This window comes from Panthera pardus, unplaced genomic scaffold (genome assembly GCF_024362965.1).
Source record: "Panthera pardus isolate Hobbes unplaced genomic scaffold, ASM2436296v1 HiC_scaffold_24, whole genome shotgun sequence".
Classification (NCBI taxonomy): Eukaryota; Metazoa; Chordata; class Mammalia; order Carnivora; family Felidae; genus Panthera; species Panthera pardus.
Window position 1 is genome coordinate 113800245 of NW_026526810.1, and position 19935 is coordinate 113820179.

At 46.0% G+C, this 19935-nt stretch overlaps 2 protein-coding genes across 8 annotated transcripts in view; both read left to right on the top strand.

Moving 5' to 3' along the window:
• Window positions 1–33: 33 nt before the first annotated feature.
• CIPC (CLOCK interacting pacemaker) lies at window positions 34–19645 on the top strand. 7 transcript variants are annotated; one of them, XM_019427278.2, is made up of 4 exons: window positions 37–168; window positions 6520–6709; window positions 12232–12401; window positions 15960–19645. In XM_019427278.2, exons 2-4 carry the CDS (start codon window positions 6574–6576, stop codon window positions 16851–16853), a joined length of 1200 nt encoding a protein of 399 aa, XP_019282823.2. In that variant the 5' UTR covers window positions 37–168; window positions 6520–6573; the 3' UTR covers window positions 16854–19645. The 7 variants fall into 7 exon arrangements, with proteins under 7 accessions (XP_019282828.2, XP_019282823.2, XP_019282827.2 ...); XM_019427282.2 differs by lacking the exon at window positions 37–168 and adding an exon at window positions 201–558; XM_019427281.2 differs by lacking the exon at window positions 37–168 and adding an exon at window positions 590–1818.
• TMEM63C (transmembrane protein 63C) overlaps window positions 19098–19935 on the top strand; it is a 129438-nt gene continuing 128600 nt past the window's right edge. Inside the window, exon 1 of the mRNA XM_053889641.1 lies at window positions 19098–19209. The gene's annotated coding sequence lies outside the window, so the exon portion shown is untranslated. The remainder of the gene's footprint in view (window positions 19210–19935) is intronic.

Sequence of the window (19935 nt, forward strand, 5' to 3'; positions counted from 1 at the left end):
TGGCTGGAGAATTCAGCCGAGGAGGCGCGGGGAGGAGAAATGGGCGGGAGGTGGAGGGGTAGCTTGAGACTGGGCGACGACGGGGTTGTCATGGAGCCGCGGGGCCGGGCTCGCGCATGCGCCACCTGACCCGCGGGTCCGGTCGTGGAGAGGCGACCTCGGCCCTAGGTGAGAGAGGGAGGGCTGGGCTCGGGGGCAGAGGGTTTGCGCGGGGTGCGTGGGGAGAGGAGGCAGGAGTAGGAGAGAGAGAAGGGGAGCGACGTAGGCAAGAGAGAGCACCCGGACTTTCAGGGGACTGGAGGGCCAAATGGTGGGAGCGGGAGGCGGTGCGGCTGTTCAGCTTATAGTTGGTGCTTTTGCTGCGAGGGGCGAAGCTGCGTGGGAGAGGGGATCGCAGGTGCCTAGAGGCTGTGTGTGGGGAGAGGGTTTGTGTGGGGAACGAGTTGGGTACGCACTCAGGAAGGGTGGGCCCCCGTCTAACCCTGCTGAGAGTCTGGGCAGCGGGCGGAGAGCCTGCAGGCCTGCAGAGCTGTGAGCAGAGGGGCAGGGAATGGGCAGGTGAGTGGGCGCGAGGCTGGTGAGCCCTTGAGAGTCCTGGGCCTCCAGTTTGGGGGTGGACACAGTGCCCCGTCCTGGGCCCGGGACGCAGGTGTGCTGTCACCCACTTGGCTGGTTATTTCCCCTGGGTGGCCAGCTTGCCAGGTATGGTGCCAGGGGGTGGGGAGGTAGAGGAGAAGGTGGGTGTTGCCAAGTAAGAAGTTAGTGGGTGGGTTTCGGGGAGCGCTGATCCAGGCCCAGGGCACAGGCCGCAGCCAGACTCCGTGTTATTGCCCAAGTCCTGGCAGTATGCATTGCCTGGGCGTTTGCCCTGGGAGCCTGGTGGTATGCCAGTCACAGCACAGTCCTAGGGTCTGCCCAGTTCTGCCCTGCTGAGCTGGCAGGCTGTTGGATGCCTGGAGGGTGCTTCTGCTGTCTGGCACAGATGCAGCGTGGGCTGGTGCGAATGGGGAGGTGGGCACTGTTACTGTGAACCCTTCTGGAAGCAGGGGATTTGGAGAAATTCTCTAATCTCATCTCCTCTTTGAAGGAGGAGATGGAGTGAGCCATATCTGGTTCCAAACAGAGGACATTGTATGGAATTGGGGTTCAGGATCTTTGACATAAATTTGCAGCCAAGTTGGAGAATGGAAATGGATGCCAAGGGGAAAATGAATATTTGAGATTTAGGTAGATGGGTTGGTCCCCCACAGCCCCCTGTTAAAACACATAGACATTTCCCCAGAATGGTATCTTTGGAGACCAAAAGAAAACAAACCTCAAAAGAAAAGCTAGTAATGTATTTATAATTCTAACTGGGATTACTCATGATTTTGGGGGTGGTAAGGTCTTAGTTTTCTATGGCCTTGTCCTTTTTTGTATTTAAGCCTCTGGGCTTTCACCTCACACCTCTGTCCATGCACGCATGCTATGCACGTGACACATTTTAAAGGGAACTTGAGCTCTTGGGAAAGTTGCCAGGTGTCTATAAAAGGAAAGTCCCGAGAGCAGCATTTCAAATCCTTGTAAACATTGGGTCTCCTTTTTATCATAAGCCTAAATCTCCATAAAGATTGTTTGTGGATTAGACAACCTTTTAATTTGGTTGGTGGATTTTTTCCTAAGGCTTCACCTTAGAATAAGGAAGTTGGGTCTGGAAGGTAGGTCTTGAGGTGACCACGGTGTTTGGAGATGCACAGTCTTGACCTTCATTCAAGCTGTTCAGGTATTTCAGTGACAGCTAAGCTGCTAGGCTGTCCGCAAGACTCAGCAGGATGGAAGGTTTGTTGGAATGTTTTATTCTGTTGAGTACCTCACACATTAATGGGAGGGGGGTGGGGCTGAAGTTGCAAAGATGAAAAAAACAACTCTTGAGGTTGAGGAGACAAATAACTAGACTCCAATGTAAGAGGTATAAAAATAGAAGTGCTATGGCACACTTGTTAGAGTTTTATCTTATACACCTATTTATATCAATTTATGTATTTTATCGATTCACTTTCCCTTATGAGTTTTATGTGTACTATTCTGTCTGGGAACTATTTGGATAATATGTTACATACGCAGTTACCAAAGGTTCGATTAGGGTCCATTCTGACAATCCGGGGAACTTAGGTTGGAGTCCTTTCAGTGCGGAGTCCGGCACGTGAGGATCTCAGATGTTTGTAAAGCAGCATTCGTGGTTTCCAGTCAGTGCCAGGAAGCAGGGGACGGCATGGTGGGTAAGGGCTTAGTAACCTATTTTTGACTGCTAGTCAGCTTATGAGCACCTGACTTTGTGGTAAAATAATATTGAGGAGGAAAAAGAATCTTAAGGTTTTCAGACTGCCATTTGCGTGGCCCTGGGTTTGACAACAGCGGTAGTAAATGCCATTACTCTGTGTGCTTCTCTCCTGCTGAGGGCCTCGTGGTGCTGTGTATGAGTGGGTCTGTTGTTCACTGGCTAATTGATGTCCCTGGTGCCACTCTCAGGAAGGAAGTAACGTTTCCTCGCAGAGAAGAGAGGTCAAGGTGGGATGATGTAACCTTTCATTGTCCATCCCGCTTGAACTTTCCTAAGACCCTAAGGCAGAACATTACTTAGGGCAGAGGCTTTCATACTTTTAGTCACTTTCACATCCAAAGTAGTCGATGGCTATTCTTTTTGGTTTTTTAAGTTTATTTATTGATTTTGAGAGAGAGAGCAAAGTGCACACATGTGCACAAACTGGAGAAGGGTAGGAGGGGCGGGGGAGAGAGAGAAACCCAAACAGTCTTCATGCTGTCAGCACCGAGCCCAACTCCGGGCTTGATCTCACAGACCATGAGATCATGACCTGAGCTGAGATCAAGAGTTGGATGCTTAACCGACTGAGCCACCCCGGCACCCCTCAATTTGCTATTCTAAAGTGGATTATGCGTTATTTCCAACGACCACTCATTCTCTAAGACTTAGTATTTTTGCATCTGTTCTCTTTTAACCTATTTCAACATTTGTGTTTTGATTCCACAATTAGTATTGTCCTGCACATTTCCAATGAGCCAGAAAATTCCTATGTATCTTTTTTTTTTAATGTTTATTTTTGAGACAGAGACAGAGCATGAGCAGGGGAGGAGCAGAGAGAGGGAGACACAGAATCCAAAGTAGGCTCCAGTCTCTAAGCTGTCAGCACAGAGCCCAATGCGGGGCTCGAACTAAAGAATCGGGAGATCATGACCTGAGCTGAAGTCAGACACTTAACCTACTGAGCCACCCAGGTGCCCCTCCTGTGTATCTTCTGTAGCTGTATTGGCTACACTTTAATAATAGTCATTTTTTTTTTCATTGTCGAAAGGATTGTAGACTAAATTGGGATGCTTTATCTAAAATACCTGGGGTCGCCTGGGTGGCTCAGTCAAGGTCTCCTGGTCGTAGGACCAGGCCCCAAATTGGGCTCTGCGCTGGGCATGGAACCTGCTTGGGATTCTCCCTCTTTCTGCTCCTAACCAGCTCTCGTGCACGCCCTGTAATAATAAGTAAGAAAGTAAGTCAGGCCTGAATAAGTGATTGCCCATCCACAAGCTATATCTACTTCCCTTTTGAAGAAGCTTCCTATTCACTTTTGGATGGTATTATTTCAGGGAAAAGAAACTGCACATTTGTTGGGTTCCATACAAAAGGATCCTGATTTAATTAGAAATACAGTTTTACATTTTGGTTTACTTTTTAAACTGGATTATTCATGCTGTCAAATTTCATAGCCACCCAATAGAGACATTGCTTTGCAAGATGGTGCTATGCGAGATGGGCGGGGGCCATTGTTTTATCTTTTACGTTCATAGGACTTAACTTGGGACCTGTGGAAGAGTGCTTAGTTTGACATGGGTTGAATGGGGAAGCCAGTCCCTTTACATGAGTTAGCTATGGTACAAAATACTTTTTACTTGTAGTCGTGTTTAAAATTCAGCCTCATTCAGGGGTGCCTGGATGGCTCAGTCGATTAAGAGTCCTGACTCTTGATTTTGGTTCAGGTCACGATCTCAGGGTTCATGAGATCTACCCCTTCACTGGGCTCCGAGCTGACAGCATAGAGCTTGCTTGGGATTCTCTCTCTCTCTCTGCCTCTCAGAGTCTCTTTCTCTCAAAAATAAATACATAAACTTAAAAACAATTTTTTTAAATAAAATTTAGTCTCGTTCAGATGTGTTCCCTTCAGTCCACTCTGTATGCAAAAGTATGAGCAAGAGGGTTGCTCAAGGATGCTTGTAAATACCTTTGTTTTTAATTTTTATCCTGAATCGCTCCTCTGCTTCTTCACTAGATCCTCTGCTAGAGAAGCATTCAGGCCTGGCGTTTCGGGGTATTCCAGATACAGTGCCCTTTGGCATGGAGCTTGTGTCTCTCTCCACTCAGAAGGGCAAATGGACTGTGAATTAAAACTTCACCAGGCATTGTTTCCATCTCTTTCATGCTGCAGTAACGAAATACCACAGACTGGGTAGCTTTTAAACAACAAAGACGTATTTCTCACAGTTCTAGAGGCTCGAAGTCCAAGATCAGGGTGCCGGCACACTCAGGTGAGGGCCCTCTTCCGGGTCACAGTCTGTTTCACTGTCCTCATGTGGTGGAAGGGGAAAGGGATCTCTCCGGAGCCTCCTTTATAATCCCATTCGTGAGTGTCCACCTCCATGATGTAAGCAGCTCCCAAAGGCCCTGCCTCCTAATACCATCCTCTTTGGGGGTCAGAGTTGCAACATAGGAATTCTGGGGGGACACAAACATTCAGACCATAGCACCTCCCCAGTTTTCATTGTTATTGTCGTTTTCCCCATTCTCTTTATCCCTGAAGTATCCTTTGTGTATTCCTCTCGTGCCATCCTCACCCCTGCCATTCTGTGGGGACTCGGACGGCCTTGTTAAAATATCTGGAATGTTCCCAGCCTCTGCCAGCCCTTTGAAGGGCTCATTTGTCTCATTCTTTGCACTGTTAGCCAAGTTCTAGGTCTGCTGTGGACCAGTTGTGTGTCAGTGGGGCAAGCGTAGGCTTCTTCAGCTTTTCGGGGCTCCTACTTGTGCATGTGACAGCCCACCCGGCATCTCCACCTGGATGGCCCACAGCCACTACTCTATGTGACCAAGACTGGAACAGCCTAGCCGCCCCACCCAATCTCTTTCGTGCTCTTCTTGGGCTGCTTAGCTTAGGAAGTGGTACCACCATCTACACCCCCAACATGCAGTCACCAAGCCCCAAGTCTTCCTCCCGCATACGTCTCCGGTCTGTTCACTTCTCTCCATTTCCATTGCCACCACTTTAATCCACCTGGCTACCGGGGCAGTATCCGAATGACCTCAGCGCCTCTCTTGCCTCTCTCCACTTGAATCTCAGTTCAGCATCCAAAATGCTTTTAAGATGCTGACCTGATCATGGGTCATAAGGCACTGCCTGTCTGGCCCTCACCAATCCCTCGAGGCACAAGTGCATGGCCTTCAACCTTCCCCCCCCCCACCCCCCCCATTCACTGTGCTCTGGCCTCCCTGGCCTCTCAACTCTTTGAATGTGTCAGGCTCTTTGCCCCTTTAGGGCCTTCTCACTTCTACACCCCACCCAGCCCCCTTTCCCTGGCTTCTCCAGATCCTGGGCTACATGTCACTTCCTCAGGAAAGCCTTCTTTTGCCCAGTCCCCTCAGACTGTCACCCCTCCCTTTCATAGCTGTTATCAAATAGTAATTAAGTAATTGTGGAATTGGTTGATTAACGTCTGGCTGGCTATTTAGACCGCAAGCTCCAGGAAGGTAGAGACCATGTCTGTTCTATTCACTTTGTACTGGTCCTAGCCCAATGCCTGCTGCATAGTGGGCACCTGATAAGTATTTCTAAACGACTGAGTGTAACTTAGCTGAGCCTCACCTTCCTTCTCTGTAAAATGGAATAGCAACTGAGGAGGACATTAACAGCAATAATGTCGTGTGTGGACTTGTGTAGAATCGAAGCACAGTTATATATGATCTTACTTTTGTGCAGAAAAGTTCTTGTATGTAGCTTGTATGAGGAGCTGTGTTTACTCTGTTTAGTACCTCACCCAAAGAAGTGAAAGGTTCATTTGAGCAACTGTGTTACGGGAGGTGGCAGTCCAGAGCCCGCCAGTGCACGCTGGGAAAGCAAGCCTTGTCCGAGGTGGGCATTACCTCTCCTCACTCCCTCAGGGAGCAGGGGGAGTTGCCCCTTCCAAAAAGCCTAATCAAGTGTGCCTTTGTTCGCAGTTTACAAAGCTTCCACTGAGTGTGGTTTGTGTGCCCTGAATTCGTAATGGAATTTGAGGGCAGGAGAGGACAGTGAACCTTCTTTTGGGTGGAAACCGTTCTAGTGTTTAGCAAACTTGAAGCCTTTGTAAGCTGAGACCTCTGGGAAAATACAGAGGAAGTGGGCGAGGCCAGTGTTCTTTGCCCTTCCTTTCCTCACCGTTTGGATCACCTGTTTCAGCTCTCCAGGCAGTGTCTTCTTATGTAATTGTTGTGTCTCACAGGGCAATCCAGATGAAAGACAGGACTTGATGAATCCACTTCTAGCCCGGTAAAACATGGAGAGGAAAAACCCACCCAGAGAGAGCCCCAGAAGACTCTCGGCCAAACTGGGCAAAGGCACAGAGATGAAGAAAGTGGCTCGTCAGCACGGCATGGCAGCTGCTGAGTCAGATAAGGACTCTGGATTTTCAGGTTAAAAATACCTTATTCCTTCCACATTGTGATGAATGATTTGCCTGAAAAACGCCCTCCCTAGAACTCATTTGTGTGATAAAGGTGGGAAGCTTTCATGTACAAGATAAATAACTCTCTGATCTCTTAAAATGGTAATTCTGGTGCCACCTGGTGGGCCACTTACCCAGCAGAGTCACTGGGGTTAGTTCTGAAGGAATGATCTGACATCTTTTTCCAGTGCAGACTCTCAACTTTAAACCTTACATTTCCAGCCGTTGCAAAGTTAGTGGGGAAAAAATATTTAAATACTGGCAATTCTGTTGTCTGAGCTCCTTTTTCATAGGAACAGCTACATTGCTGGGAAAAAAGTACTGCTGCATGCTGTCTCCATGTAGCAAACGAAACAGGAGTAGTATGTGATTTAAGACAGCTGTTTTTACCAAGAAAGTAATTTGCTGTGTTTAAAAACATTTCCCCGCCACAACCCATCCCTGCCAGTACCTGTGCGTTTGTATTTGGGCTTGGAGAGCCTCAGTTCCAAACTTGAGAATCTACTAGAGACGAGAAAGTAGAACGGTTTCCCTCATTAGTTTGTTTCAAACCTTATCTGAAAGGGCTAGCTGCATATGCAGTGAATCATTTAATTTTGTGCCCGGCACTTCTGTTTCCACATTTGAGTGTTTCAGTGACTTCAGTATGGCTCTGGGGTCAACATTTTTGGTGCAGAGGATGCAGAGAGATGAAGCCAGGGGATTCTGGCTGGGTCAGCATCCTGAGAGCAGAGCCCTCCCCGAGAGGAAGATTTATGTTATCCAGCTTCACAGAGACTTATCAATCCATCTTGTTGATTTATTAATTTATAGTGAGAAATGCAGCTGTTAGGAAAATTAGAACTCTCTCATCCCTAGAGGGGTATGTTTTCTGCCTGTAGGCATGCTGCACGAGAAGCCAAATTATAAATAGACAGTTGCTCAGAGAGGAACAGAGCACCAGCCGATCGAAGGACTAGAATAGGGACAGTCCAGTGAAGGGAGGGCCAGCTTATAGCCCTTTGGGTTTTTCTTCTCTCTCAGCATTGTTTCCCAAGCTTGACTCATCACAAGGCTCATCTGAGGTTCTTGTTAAAAATACCAGTCACCACCACCCAGGTATATACTGATTCCCCTGAGGTAATCAATTGCTGAAGGAATTTCATCAGTGTTATTTATTTAATTAGCAGCATGCCTTCTCAGACTCACAAGGGAATCGGTGTACCTCCTGAGTAATGATAATGACGTTAACATTTATATAGAATTTACCATAGAAGTTCTATATAACCAATGGCTGGCCCTGATGAATAATGTTTGCCAGTCTCCATGATGTATGTACTCTCACCAGGACCAATTAATTTCAGGCTACTAATAAGATGTTACTGAATGTGGGGATGGGAGGATTTGGGGAACTAGAAAAGATGTATACCACCAGTCCTTATGAGCCGGTAAGAACCAGCTGCAGCCCATCGCTGCATAGATCACAGTTCACGTACAATAAATCATAATAACTATCCTGTGAGAAAGTATTATGTTCTCCATTTTACAGATGAGGAAACTGAGGCATAGAAAGATTACATAATTTTCAGGATCGTGCAACTGGTCAGTGGTAGAGCTGGGATTTGAATCCAGGGACATGTGTTTCCAGAGGCCCTACCTTTCGACACCATTGGCCAGTATTCTGGAAAGCTCTGGTGAAATTCTTTAGGTCAGTGTCAGCCAAATCCACCTCATTTATCATTTATTCACTCAGTGATTGATTAGGAGTAGTCAGTAATGGGGAATACACTTTGGCTGGGATGCTCACAGTTGCGACACTGGAATGCAAATATTCTGTGTGGGGACTAAAATAAACCTACATTTGGTGTGACTAACACGCTGCTGTGTGATATAGTTGTACTTCCATAGGACAGTCAGAAGGTTCCGTTGCTTTGGCATTCCATACATACTGAGCTTTGGCCAAAGCTGCTGATCAGGGAATGGGCTAAGCTTACGGTGGAAGTTTGGGTGGGCTCCTGGAAATGTGTGTAGTTCCTGTTATCTGGATGGTAAGAATATTGTCCTGTATTAAGCTGAGGTTACTCCAGCCAGACTTCTGTTGGTTAGGATAATGTATGAGTTTGCTAGGACTGCCACAACAGAGTGTCATAAATTGGGCGGCTCAGAAAACAAATTTATTGTCTCACAGTTCTGGAGGGGAGAAGTCCAAGATCATGGTTCCTGGTGGACAGGGTTCATTTTCTCGGGGCTGTGAGAGAGGAAAAAAAAAAAAAAATACTGATCACCAGACCCCTCTCCTGGAGATTGTGATAGCAAGGGTCTGGGGGAGGGCCTTCAGGAAAGGTGGATTTTATTTTATTTTTTTACAAGTGTTTCTGGTGATTTCTGTGATCAGACTGGTTTGGGAAACATCGTAGGCCTAATACCTCTTACTTTTATTATCATGTTTGTTTTTTGTCCTTTTTTCTTACTGTGAAGGTAATGCATGCTCATTGAGGAAGCTTAGAAATTTAGGAACATGTAAAGAAGAAACGAAACATTCTCCATAATCCTATCACCTATTATTCCCAATATGTTGACATTTCAGGATACCGTTCGACAACGTCAACCTCGTCAGGCCGGTTGTTCGGTAGTATGTCCCAAAGTCTGGGGCATAGTTTTTCTGATAGTTTCCTTATTGTCTATGTAGAAGTGCTTTCAGAAGCATTGAGTTGTTCAGATACAAGATGATATTAAAAATAATCTAACTCATTATGCCCCCGAAAATGGCCCCAGTGGATGCCTCTGGCCGCTCCTGGGCCAGGTGCCAGTGAGTTAGTTCAAGGAGTTATTGTTCCAGTTACCTGGGAGTGTGATGTGATTTGTAAAACCAAGGTAGTTTTTCCCATTGTAATTATTTTTCCATATTTAATTATTCCCATTTTAGTTATTTCCCCAACTTTGTATTTTGAAAAACTTCAAATCTACACAAAAGTGAGTGTCACAAATGTCTTTCATTCAGATCCACTGAGTGATACCATTTTGCCATATTGCTCTCTCTATACACAAGCACACCTCTTTATACACACACATAAATATATATATAATATAATCTAAACGTGCATGTGTAAAAAATGTATTTATGTACTGAACTATTTGAAAGTAAGTCGCAAACACTTGACCCTTTGTCCGTAACTACTTAAGTACAAATCTCCAAAAAGAATAACCTGTATAATTATAATATCATTGTCGTAACCGAGAATTTTCACCTTGATGTAGTTATTAATGAGCTATAGTCCATATTCAGATTTTCCCCATTGTCTCAATAATGTCCTTTGTTTGTCTTTTTGTGTATTTGTTGGTTTTGGATCCAGGATGCAGTTGAGGATTGGGCATTTCATTTAGTTGTCCTTTTTAGTCTTATATAGTCTAGAACAGCTTTCTCATCTTGCCTTGTCTTTTTTTTCCTTCCCTTCTTTCCTTTGTTTTTTTAATCACAGTGACATTTTTTTCAAGTTTATTTTATTTATTTGAGAGAGAACATGAGCAGGGGAGGGGCAGAGAGAGAGGGAGTGAGAGAATCCCAAGCAGGCTCTCAGTGCAGAGCCTGACGCGGGGCTCAAACCCACGAACTGTGAAATCATACCCTGAGCCAAAGTCGGACTCAACCAACTGAGTCACCCAGGCGCTACAATGACAGTGACATTTTTTAATGAGATAGCCTGTTGTTTTGTAGAATGTCTCACTCTCTGGATTTTTCTGGTGTTTTCCCCATTATTTGAATCAGGATAAACATTTCCTTTTTACCAGAGTACTACATTTTTGATGTTACATCCTTCCCATCGCAACACATGATGAGACTCCTAAATTTGTCTTATTCTTGATGAAGCCCTGGCTGATCACTTGTTTAAGGTAGTGTGTAAGCCTGTACCAGATTTCTCTATCGTAAAAGTATCCTTTTCTCTTTGTAATTAGAATGTAATTTATGGGATGATACTTGGAGACTGTGTGACTCTCCTGTGTCCCCAAAACTCTTGACCAGTGGTTTTTGCAACCACCACTGATTATCCTTAGCTGAATCAGTTACTACATTTGTGGCTTAAAAAGGGTGATCTGATTTTATCGTTCCTTGTACATTTTATTAGCTGACACTCTTCTGTAAAGAAGAGTTTGTCCTCCTTTTTTGAGTATCGCTATGGATACTTGGAATTCTTTTGTAATTCAGTCTGTCAATCCTATATGATTGTTCCTTTTGATACTCAAGTTGTCCCAAGTTTGGCCAGTGGAAGCTCCTTCTTGATCGTTCCTGTGTCTTTTTGACTTGACCACATTTATGTTTGAACATTTCCTTGCTTTTGGGGACAATAAGACGTCCAGGCTCATCTTGTACTTTTTACTGCCAAAGACTTGAATTGAACTCACCTGTGACATTTAGAAACCAAGATCCATCCACTAGGTATGCATTTTGCTTCTGAGGTCCTTTGTTTCTGGCCATGGTTCTTAACTAGAGGCACACGTTTGGATTACTTGTGCTTTGTGAAAATCTACTTCCTGGGCACCAGATAAATCAGTTCAGCAGATTGAGGGGAGGACCCCGACATCTGTAAATTCTAAAAAGCATCACGAGAGATTCTGATTAAATGCAAGTGTTGACAGTTACACTCATTTAAATTATAGTCACATTTCGGTCCTGCCTCATCCAAATTACTCTGAGATTCTTGATGAGCATTTAGTGTATTCCCAGACTCCTCACTAGCAGGGTTATAGCAATCTCTTGGTTTACTCTAGCAGGTAGCTAATTAAGTCTTTTTTGTATGGATTTCCCGTAGGGCAGCCTTATCTTCTTTACCGTAGAGAGCAGCGTCTTTCTATCACCGGTTGTGCAGGGTCCCTAGGAGGCACACTCAGCATGCATTTAGGACACCCACAAGAGAGGTGCTTAACTGGGTGGAGGTGGGTAACAAAGACACATTTCAAATTTCAGCTCTGATGAGCTTACCCAGAAGTGTACAATTAGAAAACTTAGGCTGGAGCTGTTTACATTTCAGCATGGATGTAAGTTTGGAGGTTTACAGGTTCATTTTGTTTTTATTATTGTAACTCTATTTTGTGGTGCCCAGAGCCTCTAAAGGTCTTAATCCTGCCCCAGGTCACGCATGTACTCCGTTCCCCTTTCAGCAACAGATGCTTGAAGGTAATGCTCTCACTCTGAAGCCTTCAACCCATTTCTCCTGTGGTGGTGATGCTTACTTTCACATACACCCTAACTGATGCAAGCTCTGGTCTGTAACAGAGTTAGAAAGGAAGCCTGCTGTCCTAGGGCAGGGATTCTTAATCTTTGGGGATAGGAGGGATAATTGTGGATTCCATTGAGAATACAATGAAAGCTAAAGACCCATTCAGAAAAATTCGCAAAAACTTCTATCACAAATGTTCTATTCCATTTCAAGAAGTCTGTTGACTCCTTTGAAGGTCTGCTTAAGAGCCCCTCACCTAGATCCTAAGTGAACTGACCACTCTTCTGCCCACCAGATGGGAGCTCAGAATGTCTGAGCTCGGCAGAGCAGATGGAATCCGAGGACATGCTGAGCGCCTTAGGCTGGGGCCGGGAAGACAGGCCAAGGCAGAACTCCAAGACTGCAGGCAGTGCCTTCCCTGCACTGTCCCCGATGGTTGTCATGAAGAACGTGCTGGTCAAACAGGTGAGGGGGACTACTATCTCCTGCCGTCTCTGCACGGGAATGTTCCCGAGCTTCCTGCGTGCCCTGCCTCTCCCTATCTGCCCAAGAGAGATTTTAGAAGTAGACCGCCAGTGCCACACCGATGCACACTTCTGTCCTGGGGAGACGATGTTTCCTTTCAACTACTGACAGTGTTTTCCACAGGACCACAGCAGTCATGACACGTGTTCCCATTTTCCAGACGGCAGGCCTACTTCATTTCTATATTCCTAGTTTGTCCAAAAGGACCCCAGCTTTCTTTAGTCACAGATAAAGGAATGAAGCAGAAATGTCATCACTTTCTTAATGTTTTATTTATTTTTGAGACAGAGAGAGACAGAGCATGAGCAGGGGAGGGGCAGAGAGAGAGGGAGACACAGAATCTGAAGCAGGCTCCAGGCTCCGAGCTGTCAGCACAGAGACCGACATGGGGCTCAAACTCACAGACCGTGAGATCATGACCTGAGCCAAAGTCGGACGCTCAACCGACTGAGCCACCCAGGCACCCCTGTCGTCACTTTCCTGGTGCATTCTAACGTTTGACAGAAGTGAGGGTAGCAACAAAAGAATCTCTTTTTAATTTGAATTGCCCCTGAATTGAGGAATGAAAGGTGTATTTATTTGTTTGAGAAGTAGAGGCGATTTCCATGTTCTCCCAAAGCCATGTCATTAGTGAGAAAGCAACTCTTTGGTTTGGGTATGGCCATCCCAGCAGCCTCCACACAGCATTGTTGTGGCATTGAAAAATACCCTGCTTTGGGCTTTATTATATAACTATGAATATTGTGTGATTATTGTCTGGCTATGAAAGAAGAGAAGATTTAGATGACAATGTAAGCTAAGACCCAGTGTTTGAAACAGAGAATTCAATCATGTGAATTTTGTTAAAGAACATTTAACCTTACCCTCCTTTGCTCTAAAACATACCAGTTCTCGCATGGGTCCATTCGTTGATGAGGCTGCTTGAGTTTGAAATCTGGCTTTGTGTTGTGGACCTTCCCACCTTAGGAAGAAGAACATGGCTAGAGCCTCACAGGAAACCCTAAGATCTTAACTGTTTACCTAGTAGTTGTTACAGAGGAACACAAACTGATTTTCAACAAGGCAACCTAGTGACTCTGGGAAAATAATTTGAAGATTTTTACTTGGCAGATCGTATCTCAGCTGGAAGCATAGTTCCCCTTACTGAAATGAAGAGAGAAAATAAAGACATGACATGGAGCCCAAATGAGACTGTCCAGGCCCCACCAGTGCCGCCTGCTTCTCAGGGCTTCCTTTCTCTGGGGCTCTTTTTCTCCCTGCCTTCCTCTCCTGTTCCCTTAGCCCTTTCTGCTGTGTCTGTGTTTATACGCCTTCTTTGTTGTAGGCGAGGCTGGCAGCTCCCGGAGCTGAGAACAGCCCACGGGTGAGGAGTGAGTAGGCTTTTCCGGCAGAGCTGCATTCTTCAGGACAAAGACCTCCGGGATGGCTGCTGGGCTGGATCAGGAGATTGGAGGCCCAGGGGGCAGGCTGACCTAGTGGAGTAGTCTAGGAGTTTTGTTTTGTTGTTTTTTCGTACGTGCTAGAATCTGGCACATTCCAAAATTAAAATAATTATACGCTTAAAAAAAAAAATCTCCTCATATTGCATAATGTCTTGATTATTGCTGCTTGCTTTTAGGTATTTTTCTTTTGAGGGTCTGATTCCATTTCTGCCGCTGGCCCATGTGATCTTGCACGTAATTACTCAACCACCGTGGACTTCAGTTTGCTCATCTTTAACGTGGAGGCTTTATGTGAAATGTGCTGAGATCCTATCCAAGCTGAAAATCTTGTCCTGTGTTTCCTCAGATGATTTCAACGTGAATAATACATTGTAAAATCTGAGAATTAGGACAAATGAGCTACGTATCTATTAGGGCAGGGGGCATACAGCAGCGGTAAGAGCCGTCCACTGAAATCATCTTGGGAAAGCAATGAGTTAGATCTTGTCTGGATCCATTTGCCTTGTGGGGCTATTCTTAGGGCACGAGTGACTAGCGGGATAGCCTGAAGTTTTGCTTCTGACTGGGCTAGGCTGACCTCTACTTCAGAAGACCCCTAATTTTGGGTCTCTGACAGGGAAGTGTGGCTGCTGGGCCTAGCATTGCTTACAGATACTCCCGGCTATGTTTGAACACCAAGTGGGCCCCAGAATGGGCTCTCTGGGTAATCCTAGCCTTTGTACAAATGAACTATAGTTGAATTTGGCCTCAAGTTCCTAGCCAGGCATCCAAGAAGCTGAAATGTGTGCAAAATGGTGGGCAGATGTGGGAAGACAGTCCATAGCTTTCTTCAGATAACTCAAATGACCCCACCAGGGATAAGAACCTTTGTCGGGTTCTCTCTCTTCCTAGCCTTGTCACCACTCCTATCTTTGGGATCAAGTTGGAAGTAGACTGGCTTTTGAATATTAGAGACGAGTAGCCATGCCCTTCTTTAATAGGCTTCCATCCAGATCAGTACTTGAAGAATAAAAGTGTATGATTGAGGAGTAACATAACAAAAGCAGAGTAGAGAATGGTTAGGCTGGGTTTTAGAGTCAGACCCAGGATGGAATCCTAGCTCCGTCACTTAGTAGCTTGGAGGCTTAAAGCAAGCCGTTTCCACTTTCTGAGCTTCCATTTCTTATTTATGAAAGGAGACAGTAAGGACCACATGGGTTGTTAGGGAGATTAAATGGAAGCACCCCCAGAAACCATCACACACAGTGCCAACCCCTAGTAAGTACCAAGTAAGCACTGTTCGCTTGAGTGGCTTTCTGGTTGCTGGGGCATCGCTGACTTCAAAAACAGGGGCCCTGACAACGTGTAACTTTCTAATCAAAAGTCGGTTTCAGGGGGCGCCTGGGTGGCTCAGTCCGTTGGGCGTCCGACTTCAGCTCAGGTCACGATCTCGCGGTCCGTGAGTTCGAGCCCCGTGTCGGGCTCTGGGCTGATGGCTCAGAGCCTGGAGCCTGCTTCCGATTCTGTGTCTTCCTCTCTCTCTGCCCCTCCCCCGTTCATGCTCTGTCTCTCTCTGTCCCAAAAATAAATAAACTTTAAAAAAAAAAAGTTTAAAAAAAAAGTCGGTTTCAGGTAGAAGAGGTTCCAGGTATAACCAAATGAAGACAGACTTTGGCGTGAAGACACATTTGTAGGCTTGAGACTAGCACACTTCAACTTATGCCAGGCAGTTGTACTCGCCCATATTTTAATTGCCTCAGTTGTGCCCTTAACCATGTCATGGCTTCACCTACCTACAATTTCTTTTTCTCAGTGATAGCACTTGAATAAAAACTGGTATTTCCTTCAGTGTTCCCGTAAGTAGGCTTAAAAAACAACAGCCCAGTGATACCAGACTCAGATGGATTTTCCAGCCACTTTTCCGGTCGGGTTCTCTAGAAGGGCTGCCCCCCCCCCCCCCCCCCCCCATGTGAGAAAGCCCTGTAGTTGAAATCGTTACAAGCATCCGGCAGAAGGCCGCAGCTCCTCTCCTTTCGGCGGGTCACAGTAGCGTGCCGCTCTTTTCCTTTGTTTTCAGGGCGGCAGCTCGTCCCAGCTCCAGTCGTGGACCGTCCAGCCCTCCTTCGAGGTGATCTCGGCTCAGCCACAGCTGCTGTTCCTCCATCCGCCCGCGCCCGCTCCCGTCAGCCCATGTCACGCCGGCGAGAAAAAGTCGGACTCCAGGAACTACTTGCCCATTCTAAATTCTTACACCAAAATAGCCCCCCACCCGGGCAAAAGGGGCCTTTCCCTCAGCCCGGAAGAAAGAAGGGAAAACGGGGTGCAGAAGAAAGTCTGCACGGAGAGACTTGGGCCGAGCTTGTCTTCCAGTGAGCCCACCAAGCCTGGTGCCGCGCCACCCGGGCCCCCCGCACCGGCACCCCCAGGCGCCAAGCTCGCCGCGGACTCCGCCCCGCAGGGTGTGCCCTCCCTGGTGGCAGGCGGGAGCCCACAGACTCTTCAGCCCGTGTCCAGCAGCCACGTGGCCAAAGCCCCCAGCCTGACCTTTGCCTCCCCCGCCAGCCCCGTCTGCGCGTCAGACAGCACTCTGCACGGCCTGGAGAGCAGCTCCCCGCTGTCGCCGCTGTCAGCCAGCTACGGCTCGCCTCTGTGGGCCGCGGAGCACCTGTGCCGCAGCCCCGACCTCTTCGCGGAGCAGCGGCGGAGCAAGCACAGGCGCTTCCAGAATACCCTGGTGGTCCTGCACAAGTCCGGGCTGCTGGAGATCACTCTGAAAACCAAGGAGTTGATTCGTCAGAACCAGGCGACTCAGGCGGAGCTAGACCAGCTGAAGGAGCAGACCCAGCTGTTTATAGAGGCCACCAAGAGCAGGGCTCCTCAGGCCTGGGCCAAGCTGCAGGCATCGTTAACATCGGGCTCTAGTCGTGCAGGCAGCGACCCAGAAGCGTTCTCTGACCACCCAGACATGTAACACAGGAGGCGTATTTCCCTGTTACTTGAGCGGTTCTTTTTAACTCTTGCGGTTTCTACTCCTGTTTCCCAGAGCTTATGTAAGAGCTTTTCCTTCTAAACTTAAACCGTCTGGCAGTTCACTTACGAAGCCACATGCCAGGACCTGGCTGTCTTAACCTGTGGTCTGTGCACAGTTTACACACGTCTCCGTTCTTCTGAGGACCTCGGATGCGGAGTGTCCTCGAGTCCTCCTTAACTTAGCCTGCAGGCTGGTAGATGGGTCACGGGGCAAAGCGGGCGAGCTGGTTGTGTGGGGCTCTTCTGGCTGCCACCTCCCACCATCCCACTCACTCACTGTGATCAAGGGCACAGTGACAGGGATGAGTCCACAGAGTGACATCTGTCAAACCAGGGAGTAGGTGACATAAGGATCCCTTTGTGGATCTCCTCATGGATATCTTATGCACAGAGAAAAATACGAGGTGTGCTCATGTTCCACAAGGCATCATGCCACTTGGGTGAAAACTAAAATGCCATGGGCACAGGTTGGGCCGAGGGTGTAGGCACTTAATCATGTGAAGCTTTGTCTTCCTCAACTGGAAAGTCAAGGGGAGAGAAGGGTAGCACCATTGAACTCTTACACTTTAGTTCCAAGCCAGATTTCTCTTCACTTAAACTGGTAGGCAAAATACTTCAGATTTTTAAAGTATGGAATAGATTCGGTACCATCTGGAATTATAATTGCTGAATTGCTTTTTTTTTTTCTTTTTTCTTTTTCTTTTTTTTTTTTTTTGACTTAGACTCTGAAGAAAGTAGACATGGCCAGCATCTCTTGATTGGGAGCTGGAAGATTCTGGAAATTTGTGCTTCCCCCACCCCCTCTTTTGAAACAGTGCAACCTGTTGTATGTATGAAAATCTCCAAGGTAGCTTCGTGGTTCCTAAGAATGGATGTAAGTTAACCCCTCTGCTGCCACTTTTTTTTTTCCTTTTGTTTTTGTCAAACAGGAAAGAAATGATTACTAAGCTTGGTAAACTTTGAATTAAAACCATCCTGAGGTCATGACACAGAAGTCCCCAAAATATTGGAGACCATTCTTCGTACCGATTTTATTTTCATACCCAAAGTTTTCGTTTGTCGCCTGTCACAGTGACGTGGAGCGATGTGGGGCGGAGTCTTCTGTGTTGCCTACATGCATTAGATATCGGCAGCAAAGCCAGAGGTGTGGTGTTGGTTATTTGAAGTTCATCTAGAAATGGAGGGTGTGATAAGAATTTCCAGATGATCCCGATTCTTTCAGCTTCGTGCTAAAGGTAAATGGGATTTCTAAGTAGTAGCATTTCAGGCTTTTTATCCTTTCATCTAAAAATGTTGAAAAATCTTGAAATTTTGAAATTTTGAAATTTCAAATCTTGAAATTTGAAATGTTGAAAAATCATCTTGAAAAATCTATGTACAAATTATCTTAAGAAGAAGTTCTGTATGACCAGCTTCGTCTTTTCTGCACTAAAATGTTCTTGAAGTTTTACCAAGGCCAGAAGCTAATGCTCAGATTTACCTGGTAGTTGTTAACTGTAACATAGTTTTGAAATGACAAGACTTCAGATTGCCCACACTTTGTTGTCCACCATGTATGATTTACATATGGCTGACCAATTTAGAAATAGCTTGGTGAAATCTCTACACTTTCCTGATCCAGTGCAGAATTATTACCTGCCATTTACTTCCTGAAAAAGAGTTTCAAAATCCCAGCAAATGTGTCTTTAAGCAGACCCTCGGCTCCTTTGAATATTCTCCTCTTGGCCCACTCCCTTTGCCTCCCCTGAATCTGTGCTACTACGACAGCCCTGCTCTGCGCACCATGCTAGGAAGCTTCCTTTTTGGCAGAATATGTTGGCAGCAAAGCTAGAGAGACAGGTGGATTCAGAAAAGCCTGGGCACCAGTCATGAGTCTTACTGAGTGTCAAAAATCTGAACATACTTGCTGAGAACCAAATTTATTCCATCAGAAAAACCCTCTGTGGAGCTATAAGCCTCTTGGACTCTTCTTCCTAGATCAGGGTTTGCATTTCCCTTCCTGTTATGGTAAAAGATGATGAGAGCCATCATCGATCTGCACTGCTGAGTGGCAGGGCGAAGCAGCACCTCCCCGGCTCTTCTCTGATCGTGTGACTTAGTGTTGGAAGTCGCTCTAGGCTGTTAGCATGGGTGTTCCTTCCCTCGTGGAGCTGTAAGCAGATGAAGCCAAATAGGGAAGCTAGTTCTTGGAAGAAGAAGTCCGTTGAGGCTCCCAGACGTTTGGGGCCAGAAGCCAGATCGGCAAATGGAGGAACCTCGGAGTAGACCAGAAAGATCTCCATTGGTTGCACACGGCTGTAAGTAGGAATGGTCTTAGAGAGCATGCTTTGATCTGGTATGAACTACTGTGGCAGGGCTGCTGGCTTCTGAAGGCGAGAAGCAATTCTTAGTTCAGACCAACCCTTAAAGAGAACTTTTGGCAGATTTTTTGGCCATGTTGAAACACATCTAGAAAAAGCTGCTGGTTGAATTGGCTATGGGAATGGAGTTTAATAACATTTGTAATTTATTACAGTCGTTGCTTTTTATTGATTATAGTATTGTCTGACTTTACTATGAGTCCTTCAACAGAAAAGTAACCCTTGTGCATATATTGAAGTGTTTTTCCTGCTATGAATTCTTTAGGGTAGAGATTTATTTACCAAATGTGAATTCTTTTGAGGAAGTATGAAGTTTTGTAGAAATCGACTGTGAAATGTCAGAGAAAAATAAAAGTCACTTACTTGAAAACTATCCGGCCTTTTTGCTTTATAACTGCTTAAAAAATACTAAGCGAAATCTAGAGTAAGTGCATTTGACCCTTGAATAACATGGGTTTGAACTGACCCGCTTACCCACGGATTTCTTTCGACAAGTACAGTACCGTGCTGCAAATGTCACTTCCTTGTGGTTTTAATAACACTTCCTTCCCTCTAGCTTACTTAATTGTAAGAATACAGTATATAATACATATAACACATAAAATAGGTGTGAATCGACTCTATTACTGGTAAGGCTTCTGGTCAACAGTAGGCTTTTAGTAT